General features: G+C 52.2%; 1 protein-coding gene across 1 annotated transcript in view; it reads right to left on the bottom strand.

Moving 5' to 3' along the window:
* The window catches only part of GM2A (GM2 ganglioside activator), a 56,943-nt gene that overhangs the window by 28,550 nt on the left and 12,883 nt on the right, over positions 1-15,510 (bottom strand). Inside the window, exon 2 of the mRNA XM_030212008.1 lies at positions 14,506-14,655. Within this exon, the coding sequence (XP_030067868.1) occupies positions 14,506-14,655 (150 nt within the window). The remainder of the gene's footprint in view (positions 1-14,505; positions 14,656-15,510) is intronic.

The raw sequence follows: 15,510 nt of genomic DNA, 5'->3' as shown, positions 1-15,510 counted from the left end.
GAATGAGCCTTCAGCTGGATAGGCGGCACCTTCCCTGCGGCCACATAAGTCGCCGCAACCGTTTCCTTGACTCAACGTGCCACGTTAGGTTTAGATGCCTGCAGACCCCTACGGGGGCCCGCGAACAGCACGAAGAGGTGATCCAACTTCCAGAAATCGTTGGTCACTTCCAAGTATCTGATGATAACTTGTCTAACATCCAGGTATCTGAGAGCACGATACTCCTCTGGATAATCCTCCCTACGGAAGGAGGGTAGACAAAGCTGCTGATTCACATGGAAGCGAGAAACAATCTTGGGCAGGAAGGAAGGCACTGGATGAATAGACACTCCTGCCTCCGTGAACCACAGGAACGGCTCTCTACACGAGAGCACCTGGAGCTCGGAAACCCTCCTGGCTGAAGCGATTGCCACCAAAAAGACCGCTTTCAACGTCAGGTCCTTCAGAGACAGCCGCAATAATGGCTCAAAGGGCGGCTTCTGCAAGGCCCGCAGCACCAGATTGAGATTCCATGTAGGCACTATCGAGTGCAGAGGAGGGCGTAGGTGATTAACCCCTTTGAGAAAACGCACCACATCTGGCTGAGAAGCCAGGCGACTCCTGAAGCAAGCTAGAGCCGCTACCTGGACCTTAAGAGAGTTGAACAACAGGCCTTTCTCCAGACCTTCTTGCAGGAACGCCAACACTGAAGCAATTGGCGCGGAGAAGGGCGACAGGGATCCTGCCTCGCACCATGATACAAAGGTACGCCATACCCTGGCGTACGTAGAAGTAGAGCGCTTCCGTATTCTCAGCATAGTGGCGATGACCTTGTCTGAGAAGCCCTTCTTCTTCAGCCGCTTCCGCTCAAGAGCCAGGCCGTAAGGCCAAAGGGGGAGGGATCCTCCATCACCACGGGACCCTGATGTAAGAGGCCCCGCTCCGCTGGAAGCCGCAGAGGACTGTCTACGGAAAGCCAGATCAGGTCCGCATACCAAGGGTGTCTGGGCCAGTCTGGACCCACCAGGACCACCCGGCCTGGGTGTTTCGCCACCAGGCCGAGAATTCTGCCCAGCATAGGCCAAGGCGGGAACACGTAGAGAAGCTCCTGTACCGGCCACTGCTGGAGAAGAGCATCGACCCCCAGAGATCGAGGGTCCCGTCCTCTGCTGAAGAACCACGGCAATTGGCCGAGGTTGCCATCAGATCAGGTTGGCATGCCCCAGCGCTTCGTGATCTCCAAGAACACCCGAGCAGACAGTTGCCACTCTCCGGGATCCAAGGTGTGGCGACTGAGAAAGTCCGCCTTGACATTCAGGACTCCCGCAATGTGAGCCGCCGACAACTGGTCCAGATTTGCCTCTGCCCACTGGCATAACTTCATGGCCTCCCTGGCTGGGGGGGCGCTCCTGGTACCTCCCTGGCGATTGACATAGGCCACGGCCGTGGCATTGTCTGACAGGATTCGAACTGGCCTCAGTATCAGTACCTGAAGAAACACTTGCAGCGCCAACCGAATGGCCCGAAGTTCCAAGAGGTTGATGGACCACTTCGCCTCCGCCGGCGACCATATCCCCTGCGCTGTCCTTCCCAGGCAGTGGGCTCCCCAGCCCGTCAAGCAGGCGTCCGTCGTAACGACAATCCACTCCGGGGACGTGAGAGGCATACTGGCTGACAACTTGTCTGACATCAGCCACCAACTTAGCGCCCTTCTCACCGCTGGGTCCAGGGGAAGGCGAACTGCGTAATCCTCTGAAACCGGAGTCCAGCGCCGCAGAAGAGAGTGCTGTAGTGGCCTCATATGGGCCCTGACCCAGGGCACTACCTCCATCGTGGCTGTCATGGAGCCCAACAGTTGCACATAATCCCAAGCCCGAGGAGTTGTGGAGGCTAGGAACCGGCCCACCTGGGCCTGAAGCTTGAGGCTCCGGTTGTCCGGCAGGAACACTCTGCCCACTTGGGTGTCAAACCGAACACCCAGATACTCCAGGGAGCTCAGAAGAGCAATGACCCTGTCCGTCGCTCTCCCACACTCCGCAAAGGAGGGAGCTCGAATCAGCCAGTCGTCCAGGTAGGGATGGACTTGCACTCCTTCCTTGCGGAGATAAGCCGCAATGACCACCATCACTTTGGAGAAGGTCCGCGGAGCCGTAGCCAACCCGAACGGGAGGGCTCTGAACTGGAAGTGCTGGCCCAGCACTGCAAAGCGCAGGAAGCGCTGATGAGGCGGCCAGATGGGAATGTGCAGATAAGCTTCCTTGATGTCCAAGGATGCCAGGAATTCTCCTTCTTGTACCACAGCAATCACGGAGCGGAGAGTCTCCATACAGAAATGCCATATTCGCAAGGTCCGACTGACTCCCTTCAGGTCGATAATAGGCCGAGAAGAGCCTCCTTTCTTTGGCACCACAAAGTAAATGGAGTAACGTCCTGTGCCACGCTGCTCTATGGGCACTGAGACCACCGCCCCAAAGCGGAGCAAGTTGTCCAGAGTCTGCTGAACTGCTGCCACTTTGAGGGGAGACTTGCAGGGAGAGTTCATGAACCCGTCTCTCAGGAGCCGGCAGAACTCCAACTTGTAGCCGTCTCTGATGACTTCTAGAACCCAAGCGTCTGAAGTTACCCTGGTCCACTTGCCCAGAAAAGAGGACAGCCTTCCTCTTATCTGCTCTGGGCCATGGACCAGGGCCCCATCATTGGGTACGAGACCCTGGGGAGGACCAGAGGAAAAACCTCCTGAGCGGCAGTCTCTGCGAAAGGAATGCTGCTTCGGGGAGAACCTCTGCTTGATGGAGGAGGAGAAGCCCAACTTGCCCGGGCGATACTGACGAGCTTCTTGAAAACGGCCCTTAGAGGAACCAGGGCGAGCACTGCTGGCCCTTGCCTTGACCTCTGGCAACCTCTTGCCTTTAGAACTGCCGAGATCCATCACGATCTTGTCCAGCTCATCCCAGAAGAGCAGCTTGCCCTTAAAAGGCAACTTGGCTAAGCGGGATTTGGAGGCATGGTCAGCTGACCAATGCTTAAGCCATAGCCATCGACGGGCAGAGACTGTCTGAGACATACCTTTAGCCGAGGCTCTCAAAACCTCATACAGCAAGTCTGCCAAGTAAGCCAAGCCCGACTCCAGGACCGGCCAATCCGCCCTCAAGGAAGGATCCGAGGGGGAGGCCCACTGCATCACCATCAGGCATGCCCTGGCCACATAGGAGCCGCAAACCTAGGCCTGCAAACTCAAGGCGGCCCGCTTCAAAGGCTAACTTTAAGGCCGCTTCCAATTTCCTGTCCTGTGAATCCTTAAGGGCAGAGCCACCTTCCACCGGCAAAGCCGTCTTTTTGTCACAGCAGTGATTAGAGAGTCCACTGCTGGTCAGCACAAGGCCTCCTGTTCACCCTCTGGCAGAGGGTACAGATGAGTCATGGCCCTGGCTACCTTGAGGCTCACCTCAGGAGAATCCCATTGAGCCGAAATTTCATGGCTTCATGGATGTGGAAGGTCCTGGAAGGGCGCTTGGTTCCCAACATAATAGTGGAACCCGCCAAGGCGGAAGGAGGGCCTTCCTCCAGAGAGGAAATATGCTCATAGCCTGAACTAACAGGTTAGGCAATTCCTCTGAGCGAAAAAGCCGCACTGCAGAGGGGTCATCTCCCCCATCAGGGCGAGGATCAGCCTCCTCCAAAGAATCCCCAAGAGACCTTTGGGAGAACTCAGAAACGCTGCCCTCATCTATAATCAGAGGAAACAGAGGCCCCCAAGACCTGAAGATCCACCCGAGGGCGCTTGATCAGGGAAGCCTCTTCCCCCATATCTGACAGGGGAGCAGGGGCAGCGTTTTGCAGTTGAAAGGCCTGATGCAACAAAATAAACTCAGGAGAGAAACTCCCCTGTTTGTGCACCTCTGCAACCTGGGCCACAGCCCTAGAGGAACTCTCAACCTCCACTCCATAGAGCGGGGGAGAGGCATGCTGCGCATCCAAAATGGCGTCTGGCGCGTCACTCCGCGAAGGAGCCGCGCGGGAAGCATGGCGCTTAAACTTCGCTATCTTCTTACCACCGCCCAACTCAAAGGCGGCCATACCAGAGGCTGTCGAAGCTGCATGGGCGGCCAATGTCGGAAGGGTGGACATCGGGGGATGGGCACCTAAGGTGGGAAAGGCCGCCGACGCCCCAGCAGAGGAAAAACTGGCTAAATCAGCAAAGTCCAGAAGGGCACCCAAAAAGGGCTTCTCTGCCTCCGATCCCTGCGCAATCGCGGTCCGGGGAGCACTTTTTTGCGCCCTTACCATCCGACGCCATGATCCACGAGGGAAACATTCGGGGAACCCCCTGCCCCCTAGGAAAAGGTAAAATTACCTGCTTCTTACTCCGAGCTGCAACGAATTGTGTCCCAGTGAGCAGCTGCAAGTAAAATCTTTTCTGCAGGAGGGGGGAGAAAAGGAGGGACCTGGCACCACCAGGTTTGCACTTGCTCACGAAGAGCCCTCAACCCCAGGTACTCAACAAAGCCTAAGTAAATAGGCGTGGAGACCAAGCCAGAGCTGCTGCATGTGACCACACACCTGCTAGATAGAGAGAATACTGAGGATTTCCTGTTAGCACATGACCACATATAGAGAGGCAAAAGATTGCTCTCTATCTCCACCTGCTGGTAGATGGGCACAACCCACCAGTCTATGGATTGATCTGCTTGATGATATGGAAAGGGGAGTTAGAACCATACTGCTGGCATTTCACTTAAGAGTTACCTCAGTGTGTGAGAAAGATGGGGTTTCTGTTTGGAGCCAGAGAAAGGAAATTCTATAGTTACTGTCCAAAAGGAAATCTGCAGGAGTTTCAGACTAAGTACTTACTACTATTTCTCATTTCTGTAAAGCTACTAGACTTATATAGTGCTGTCACTTCTTCTATTTTTTATTATTTAATTTCTTTATTAATTTTCAATTTCACAAGTACAACAAACTTGGATAGGAAACACAGAAGGCAATAATTTCAGGAATCAATAACAATACATTTCCTTGTCAAAATATGACAATTTTCATTCTTCCTTAGACCTCTAATATAAAAGGGGGGGGGGGAGGGGGGCGGTAAGAAACATTGAGGAGAAATTTTTTTAAACATAACTATTTGTTGAATAAATCGGCTAGCCTTTGTTCCACATATTATCTTAATTGGTCTGATGTTATTATACCATGGAGGTCTGGATCTTTTTAGCTTCCACAAAGCGAATGCTACATACCTGTAGAAGGTATTCTCCGAGGACAGCAGGCTGATTGTTCTCACTGATGGGTGACGTCCACGGCAGCCCCTCCAATCGGAATCTTCACTAGCAAAGTCCTTTGCTAGCCCTCGCGCGCCCGCGCGGCCGTCTTCCCGCCCGAAACCGGCTCGAGCCGGCCAGTCCAGTATGTAGCAAGACAATACTCTTAAGGGAAGACACAACTCCAAAGGGGAGGCGGGCGGGTTTGTGAGAACAATCAGCCTGCTGTCCTCGGAGAATACCTTCTACAGGTATGTAGCATTCGCTTTCTCCGAGGACAAGCAGGCTGCTTGTTCTCACTGATGGGGTATCCCTAGCCCCCAGGCTCACTCAAAACAACAACCATGGTCAATTGGGCCTCGCAACGGCGAGGACATAACAGAAATTGACCTAAAAAAAATTTACCAACTAACTGAGAGTGTAGCCTGGAACAGAACAAACAGGGCCCTCGGGGGGTGGAGTTGGATCCTAAAGCCCAAACAGGTTCTGAAGAACTGACTGCCCGAACCGACTGTCGCGTCGGGTATCCTGCTGCAGGCAGTAATGGGATGTGAATGTGTGGACAGAAGCCCACGTCGCAGCTTTGCAAATTTCTTCAATGGAGGCTGACTTCAAGTGGGCTACCGACGCAGCCATGGCTCTAACATTATGAGCCGTGACATGACCCTCAAGAGCCAGCCCCGCCTGGGCGTAAGTGAAGGAAATGCAATCTGCTAGCCAATTGGATATGGTGCGTTTCCCTACAGCCACTCCCCTCCTATTGGGGTCAAAAGAAACAAACAATTGGGCGGACTGTCTGTGGGGCTGTGTCCGCTCCAAGTAGAAGGCCAATGCTCTCTTGCAGTCCAAAGTGTGCAGCTGACGTTCAGCAGGGCAGGAATGAGGACGGGGAAAGAATGTTGGCAAGACAATTGACTGGTTCAGATGGAACTCCGACACGACCTTTGGCAGAAACCTAGGGTGAGTACGGAGGACTACTCTGTTGTGATGAAATTTGGTGTAAGGGGCCTGGGCTACCAGGGCCTGAAGCTCACTGACTCTACGAGCTGAAGTAACTGCCACCAAGAAAATGACCTTCCAGGTCAAGTACTTCGGATGGCAGGAATTCAGTGGCTCAAAAGGAGGTTTCATCAGCTGGGTGAGAACGACATTGAGATCCCATGACACTGTAGGAGGCTTGACAGGGGGCTTTGACAAAAGCAAACCTCTCATGAAGCGAACAACTAAAGGCTGTCCTGAGATCGGCTTACCTTCCACATGGTAATGGTATGCACTGATTGCACTAAGATGAACCCTTACGGAGTTGGTCTTAAGACCAGACTCAGACAAGTGCAGAAGGTATTCAAGCAGGGTCTGTGTAGGACAAGAGCGAGGATCTAGGGCCTTGCTGTCACACCAGACGGCAAACCTCCTCCAATGAAAGAAGTAACTTCTCTTAGTGGAGTCTTTCCTGGAAGCAAGCAAGATGCGGGAGGACACCCTCTGGCAGACCCAAAGAGGCAAAGTCTACGCCCTCAACATCCAGGCCGTGAGAGCCAGGGACTGGAGGTTGGGATGCAGAAGAGCCCCTTCGTCCTGCGTGATGAGGGTCGGAAAACACTCCAATCTCCACGGTTCTTCGGAGGATAACTCCAGAAGAAGAGGGAACCAGATCTGACGCGGCCAAAAAGGAGCAATCAGGATCATGGTGCCTCGGTCTTGCTTGAGTTTCAACAAAGTCTTCCCCACCAGAGGAATGGGAGGATAAGCATACAGCAGGCCCTCCCCCAATCGAGGAGGAAGGCATCCGATGCCAGTCTGCCGGTGGCCTGAAGCCTGGAACAGAACTGAGGGACTTTGTGGTTTGCTCGAGATGCGAAGAGATCCACCAAGGGGGTGCCCCACGCTTGGAAGATCTGGCGCACCACTCGGGAGTTGAGCGACCACTCGTGAGGTTGCATAATCCTGCTCAACCTGTCGGCCAGACTGTTGTTTACGCCTGCCAGATATGTGGCTTGGAGCACCATGCCGTTCCGGCGAGCCCAGGTCCACATGCTGACGGCTTCCTGACACAGGGGGCGAGATCCGGTGCCCCCCTGCTTGTTTACATAGTACATGGCAACCTGGTTGTCTGTCTGAATTTGAATAATTTGGTGGGACAGCCGATCTCTGAAAGCCTTCAGAGCGTTCCAGATCGCTCGTAACTCCAGAAGATTGATCTGTAGATCGCGTTCTTGGAGGGACCAGCTTCCTTGGGTGTGAAGCCCATCGACATGAGCTCCCCATCCCAGGAGAGACGCATCCGTGGTCAGCACTTTTTGTGGCTGAGGAATTTGGAAGGGACGTCCCAGAGTCAAATTGGTCCAAATCGTCCACCAATACAGGGATTCGAGAAAACTCGTGGACAGGTGGATCACGTCCTCTAGACCCCCCGCGGCCTGATACCACTGGGAGGCTAGGGTCCATTGAGCAGATCTCATGTGAAGGCGGGCCATGGGAGTCACATGAACTGTGGAGGCCATATGGCCCAGCAATCTCAACATCTGCCGAGCTGTGATCTGCTGGGACGCCCGCACCCGGGAGACGAGGGACAACAAGTTGTTGGCCCTCGTCTCTGGGAGATAGGCGCGAGCCGTCCGAGAATCCAGCAGGGCTCCTATGAATTCGAGGTTCTGCACTGGAAGAAGATGGGACTTTGGGTAATTTATCACAAACCCCAGTAGCTCCAGAAGGCGAATAGTCATCTGCATGGACTGCAGGGCTCCTGCCTTGGACGTGTTCTTCACCAGCCAATCGTCGAGATATGGGAACACGTGCACTCCCAGCCTGCGAAGTGCCGCTGCTACCACAGCTAGGCACTTTGTGAACACCCTGGGCGCAGAGGCGAGCCCAAAGGGTAGCACACAGTACTGGAAGTGGCGGGTGCTCAACTGAAATCGCAGATACTGTCTGTGAGCTGGCAGTATCGGGATGTGTGTGTAGGCATCCTTCAAGTCCAGAGAGCATAGCCAATCGTTTTGCTGAATCATGGGGAGAAGGGTGCCCAGGGAAAGCATCCTGAACTTTTCTTTTACGAGATATTTGTTCAGGGCCCTTAGGTCTAGGATGGGACGCATCCCCCCTGTTTTCTTTTCCACAAGGAAGTACCTGGAATAGAATCCCAGCCCTTCTTGCCCGGATGGCACGGGCTCGACCGCATTGGCGCTGAGAAGGGCGGAGAGTTCCTCTGCAAGTACCCTCTTGTGCTGGGAGCTGTAAGACTGAGCTCCCGGTGGACAATTTGGAGGTTTTGAAGCCAAATTGAGGGTGTATCCCTGCCGGACTATTTGCAGAACCCACTGATCGGAGGTTATGAGAGGCCACCTTTGGTGAAAAGCTTTCAACCTCCCTCCGACTGGCAGGTCGCCCGGCACGGACACTTGGATGTCGGCTATGCTCTGCTGGAGCCAGTCAAAAGCTCGCCCCTTGCTTTTGCTGGGGAGCCGCGGGGCCTTGCTGAGTCGCACGCTGCTGAGAGCGAGCGCGCTGGGGCTTAGCCTGGGCCGCAGGCTGTCGGGAAGGAGGATTGTACCTACGCTTGCCAGAAGAGTAGGGAACAGTCTTCCTTCCCCCGAAAAATCGTCTACCTGTAGAGGTAGAAGCTGAAGGCTGCCGGCGGGCGAATTTGTCGAATGCGGTGTCCCGCTGGTGGAGAGACTCTACCACCTGTTCGACTTTTTCGCCAAAAATGTTGTCCGCACGGCAAGGCGAGTCCGCAATCCGCTGCTGGATTCTATTCTCCAGGTCGGCGGCACGCAGCCATGAGAGTCTGCGCATCACCACACCTTGAGCAGCGGCCCTGGACGCAACATCAAAAGTGTCAAACTCCTCTGGCCAGGAATTTTCTGCACGCCTTCAGCTGCCTGACCACCTCCTGAAAAGGCTTGGCTTGCTCAGGGGGAAGAGCATCAACCAAGCCCGCCAACTGCCGCACATTGTTCCGCATGTGTATGCTCGTGTAGAGCTGGTAAGACTGGATCTTGGACACGAGCATAGAGGAATGGTAGGCCTTCCTCCCAAAGGAGTCTAAGGTTCTAGCGTCCTTGCCCGGGGGCGCCGAAGCATGTTCCCTAGAACTCTTAGCCTTCTTTAGGGCCAAATCCACAACTCCAGAGTCGTGAGGCAACTGAGTGCGCATCAGCTCTGGGTCCCCATGGATCCGGTACTGGGACTCGATCTTCTTGGGAATGTGGGGATTAGTTAAGGGTTTCGTCCAGTTCGCAAGCAATGTCTTTTTTAGGACATGGTGCAAGGGAACGGTGGACGCTTCCTTAGGTGGAGAAGGATAGTCCAGGAGCTCAAACATTTCAGCCCTGGGCTCGTCCTCCACAACCACCGGGAAGGGGATGGCCGTAGACATCTCCCGGACAAAGGAAGCAAAAGACAGACTCTCGGGGGAGAAAGCTGTCTTTCAGGAGAGGGAGTGGGATCAGAAGGAAGACCCTCAGACTCCTCGTCAGAGAAATATCTAGGATCTTCCTCTTCCTCCCACGAGGCCTCACCCTCGGTGTCAGACACAAGTTCACGAACCTGTGTCTGCAACCTCGCCCTGCTCGACTCAGTGGAGCCACGTCCACGATGGGGCGTCGAGAGGTAGACTCCCTCGCCCGCATCGGCGAAGCTCCCTCCGCCGACGTAGTCGGGGAGCCTTCCTGGGAGGTGGCCGCGGTCGGCACCGCACGCGGTACCGACGTCGGGGGACCTCAACCTGGGCGATGGGCCAGCCGGCGCCACGCTCGACGGTACCGGAAGCGCAAGCACCGCCGGTACCGGAGGGGTAGGGCGCAACAGCTCTCCCAGAATCTCTGGGAGAACGGCCCGGAGGCTCTCGTTTAGAGCGGCTGCAGAGAAAGGCTGTGAGGTCGATGCAGGCGTCGACGTCAGGACCTGTTCCGGGCGAGGAGGCTGTTCCGGGCTGTCCAGAGTGGAGCGCATCGACACCTCCTGGACAGAGGGTGAGCGGTCCTCTCGGTGCCGATGCCTGCTGGGTGCCGAACCCCTCGGCGACCCAGAGCTCTCGGTGCCGACGCGGGGAGGAGACCGGTGTCGATGCTTCTTCGACTTCTTCCGAAGCATGTCACCGGAGCTCCCCGGCACCGACGAGGAGGACGTAGAATCCATCCGTCGCTTCCTCGGGGCCGAGGCCGAAGAAGGTCGGTCTCGGGGGGGCTGTACCGCAGGAGCCCTCAGGGTGGGAGGAGACCCACCCGAAGGCTCACCGCCACCAGCAGGGGAATGGACAGCCCTCACCTGCACTCCTGACGATGCACCACCGTCCGACGACATCAGCAGACGAGGTCCCGGTACCACCGACGTCGATGCAGCTATCCGATGTCTCGGCGCCGATGCAGGGGCCCGATGCCTCGATGCACTCGATGCAAGGGCGGCCGAGGAAGATGGTCTGGACGCTGACGACGTCGATGCACTCGAAGATCCCGGTGCCGATGCCGACGAAGAGCCCGAGAACAAAACGTTCCACTGGGCTAGTCTCGCTACCTGAGTCCGCCTTTGAAGCAGGGAACACAGACTACAGTTCTGAGGGCGGTGCTCGGCCCCCAGACACTGAAGACACGACGAGTGTCGATCAGTGAGCGAGATAACCCGGGCGCACTGGGTGCACTTCTTGAAGCCGCTGGAAGGCTTCGATGTCATGGGCGGAAAAATCACGCCGGCGAAATCAAAGTCCGAAATGACGGAAAAAGAGCACCAAAAACTGTAGAGGGAGAAAAATCTCGACCGAGGCCGAAAAGAGGCCTACCCCGACGACGAAAGAAAACTTATCGGGGCCAAAAGCTGGAAATACGGGGAGGATTGAAACGAAACCCGGTGGAGGGGTTCCGGAGCACTTCCCGAGTACAGGAAAAGCTTTTCCGAAGAAAAAACACGTACAACAATATGGACGCGCGAGGTCGACTCTCCGGGGCTCGACACGGCGAAAAATACGACCGTACCGAGTGCGGACAAAAGAAGACTGGCCGGCTCGAGCCGGTTTCGGGCGGGAAGACGGCCGCGCATGCGCGGTGCGCGCGGGCGCGCGAGGGCTAGCAAAGGACTTTGCTAGTGAAGATTCCGATTGGAGGGGCTGCCGTGGACGTCACCCATCAGTGAGAACAAGCAGCCTGCTTGTCCTCGGAGAAAAACTTTTAGCTGATTTGGTTCAGAAAAAACATACTTATTTCCCTGGAAGTTAACTCTGCACTTACAGGGATAAGCTAACAAGAACGTTGCTCCCAAAGCTTTAACATTCTTTCTTAAATCCAAGAATTGTCTCCTTCTCTCCTGAGTTACTTTCGAAACATCAGGATACATCCAAATTTTTTGTCCATAAAACAGTTTAACAGAATTCTTGAAATATAACTTAAACACATGATTCAAATCTTTCTCAAACACAAACTGAACTAACAATGTTCCTCGGTCTGTAATTTCAAAGTTTGAGTCCTCAAGAAATGCAGTTAGGTTTTGAGGTTTCTGAGCCTCCCCTTGTAACAATCCTACAGAGTCCGCAGATGAAATTTTCTTTTGAGGTAAATAATATATTTTTGTATAAGGAGGAAAGGTTGACTCTGGTAACTGTAGGATATCCTTCAAATACATTGAAAATAGCTCACTCGCTTTCAATAAAGGAGAAATGGGAAAGTTCAAAAGTCTCAAATTCAAACGTCTATTATAATTCTCCATTGACTCAATTTTCCTATGAATTATTTGTTTATCCTTAATTAAGGCCGTCACTGAGGATTTTACACCAGTCAATTCCTCATGTGTCTTTTGTGTTTGGGCATCCACATCGTTCTTAATTTTCTCCAAAGATTGATCAAATTTTTCAATTTTACTCACTATTGCAGCAAACTCTTTTGTTGAGTTTGAAACAGCTAACGTCAACGCCTGTACTGCCTTCCAGACCTCCATCAGGGTAATCTCTCCCAGTTCTTCCTGGGACCTTAGGTCCTCCCTGTCTGAGCCTCGGGAAGCCTTGCCGAACGAAATCCCCTTGGCAGCGCCTTCCGCATCCAACGGGGTCTCAGGCCCCCGAGACGAGGCAGGGCAAGGAGGCGGGACCAACTCCGGCGGCGTGAGGGAAACCTCGCAGCCCAGGAACGCCGACGCTCCTCCGTCGGGGCTCAACAGCGGGCTCGCCGTGCCGGTCAGTGGTGGAACATTCTGCCAGAATCTATCGAGAGATTGCTGCACTGGGGTCGACGCCATAGCCTTCGGCATCACGCTTTTCGTCGCCCCCTTTCTCTTAGTATGTGGCATATTGTTAAAAGGAAAAAATTTTTTGCAGCCTCTCGTTTCCTCTGGCAGTGATCAGGCGGCCATCTTGTAACACCCCCCGTCCAGCAAGCCTGTCACTTCTTCTATTGAGAAGACAGAGAAGTAGAGACTTCGCTGGAATGTTCTCTATTTCACAATCATAATCTCATGTTATGAAAGTAGATACAAACTTTCTTATTTAGGAAATATGTGTTATAATAAGGAAGTATGTGTTATAATTAGAATCCTACTTACCCTCAAAGCAATCCATTGTAATTCTCAGAGGAATGTTCTGATTTCTACAACCCTTTAAGATGTTTGTAAACCACTTAGAACTGAATAGGAGTTACCAGGATGTAAGCCCAAATGTAATGTAATATAAGGAGAAAAAGTCCCTCTCCAAAGAGTGGCTTTGCTAGGAAGCGCATCAGAAGTACACTGCAATTTTTCCATTGTGCAGTAAGCACCCAACAAATTTTTTAACATTTTGTAGTAAACCTATACAGAGGAATTGTGTGGAAGGACATTTGCGGTTTTGTTTTAACAAGAAATGGAGTTACCACCCAACTACTGCGTGGCTCTTGCAGTAATTTCACTTTTGGTGCGCGTCCGATACGCGTGTCTGAAAAATATTTTTATTTTCGGGCGCATGTAATGGACGTCTGCCAAGTGGCATTTGGCACCCGTAGGTCATTACCGCCCAGTTACCATGTGAGATTTTACCGCTAGGTCAATGGCTGGTGGTAAGGTCTCAGACCCAAAATGAACGTGTGGCAATTTTAATTTTGCCGCATGTCCATTTTCGGCAAAAATTTCAAAAAGGCCTTTTTTCTACAGGCGCGTTAAAAAATGGATCGGCTCACGACCAAAACCCAGGTCTACACTACCACAAGCCATTTTTCAGCACGCCTTTCTAAAAGGAGCCCACTGTTTTTAAACACTGACCAAGACAGCTAAATAAAGCACAGATATTTAGCTCTGATATGTAGATTGCAGCCGGTGCTGCATACCCATGAAGTGTAGTCAGTGTCAAAGCTATCCAGACCTGCTGCAATATTGATTCTACTACATGGCTAACTAACCAAATAAGGGGGCCTTGTTACTAAAACACATTAGAAAGTGGACAGTGCCATTTTAATGTGGGGCTTTACCTCGGCCTAAGCCCATTTTTAACCTGACCCTAAAATAGAGCCTTGTTCTTTTTGCAGGTCCAGCACTAATTTTTCCATTAGCACACGAGACCTGCAAAAATATTTACACTGGAACACATAACGCCTCCTGTTTAGCAGGTGCTAAGTGCTCCTGCATTAACCCTGCAATGTCCAGTTAGCACACACTAATATGAATGCGCTTGCTGGTTAACATTTCCATGCCTGTGACACACCCCCTCCAAAGAATTTAAAAAAAGCTTACAATTAGTGTATGCTGACTGGCAAATTACCACAAAACACTTAACACATTTTGCAGCAAGCCTTTTACCCCACATTAATCACACGTCACCACTTAATGTAGTTTAATAAAAGGACCCCAAAGTTAGGAAGTAATTTTTCTGGCCCAACTTTAGCTGGGTAGTTATCTGGTCTGAATATTGCTGCTTTCCTGATGATTCTCCAGCCCTAGCACTATCCAGATAGTGCTAATGTGGCCTGTAAGGATATCCAGTGGTACTATCCGGACACTGCCACTGATATCCATGGCCAGCGGAATAGAAAAATAATTATTATTATTTATCCGGCTGCCATTATCTGTATAAATACCTTTGCATACTGACCTCTAAATTAAACTAACCTGCTAATGTAATAAACAGGGTTGTTCCCAGAGCTCTTGCCATTTCCACGGGTGTCTGGGGGGCATGAACAGAGTGAAGTCCATAAAGTCGAACACAATCATGGAAAAACAATTCCTAAATTCTGACAATTCAAGAGTTGTTGAAGATGCCAAAATTGAGAAACTTTACAGAGATTTTGAGGATCAGATGCAGCCCATTTACTGTACTTACTTTCACGGGAGAGGTTAGGGGCACAGTGGTGGAACCCTCTGCTTTCACCTTTATGTCACCTGGAATATTGACAGGGTCAGGAGACAGTGACAGGCTGTGAATTTCTCCAGGAAATGTTCCCTCACAGTTGGACCATGAAAAGCTTGAGACCTACAGGGAAGGAGAAACACAGAACATGACAGCCAATAAGAACTGTAAGACCCACTTGGGATGCCCAGTGCACTTTCTGATAGGTAGACTAAACCTGTAAAGCGGTGGGAGAGCTTTAAAGAAAAGCCAAGCACAAACAGGAATATACCAGTCAAAATTTAAACTCCACTACGGACAATTTTTTTTCAACTCCTGTAGGACAGCCTGAACATAACCGAGGGGCCCTTTTACTAAGCCGCGGTAGGCTCTACGCGCGTGCAGCTTGCACCCAAATGAGATTACCACCAGGCCAGCAGGCCCTCCTGGCGATAATTTCAGATTTGGCGCATGCCCATAATGTGTGGATGAATTATTTATTTCCTCCTATACGTGCCAGTTCCGGTGGAAATTGGCAATTGGTGCGCGCCGACTGGTCACCGCACACATAGCATGTGAACTTTTACTGCTAGATCATTGGGTGGCATTAAGGGCTCGGGCCGGATTTGGGCACATGCCGGTTTCATTTTTACCGCAGGCCCTTTTCCCGTTCCATTTTTTTAAAAAGCCCTTTTTTTGTAGATGCGGTAAAATCTGGCCCGGTATGCGCCCAATACACGCGCCTACACTGCCGCAGGCCACTTTTTACTGCGGCTTAGTAAAAGTGCCCCAAGCTACTTATGGACTCTGTAGTAGTAGTAGTATAGCAGAGAACTATGAACTCAGTACACTGATGAACTCATACCACTGAAGCTTTCTGAGCACTCAGTGAGAAGAGGTAAAGACATATTGTTCCTTATTATACAATGTATGTGCAGTGAGGTCTGTGCAAGTACTTTCTCAGGACAGAGACCAGGTTTGGAAACCACAGACCTGCAA

The sequence above is a fragment of the Microcaecilia unicolor genome, chromosome 8 (assembly GCF_901765095.1).
Source record: "Microcaecilia unicolor chromosome 8, aMicUni1.1, whole genome shotgun sequence".
Taxonomy (NCBI): domain Eukaryota; kingdom Metazoa; phylum Chordata; class Amphibia; order Gymnophiona; family Siphonopidae; genus Microcaecilia; species Microcaecilia unicolor.
The sequence above is the reverse complement of the archived record's forward strand: the minus strand, read 5'-3'. Positions and strand labels throughout refer to the sequence as shown.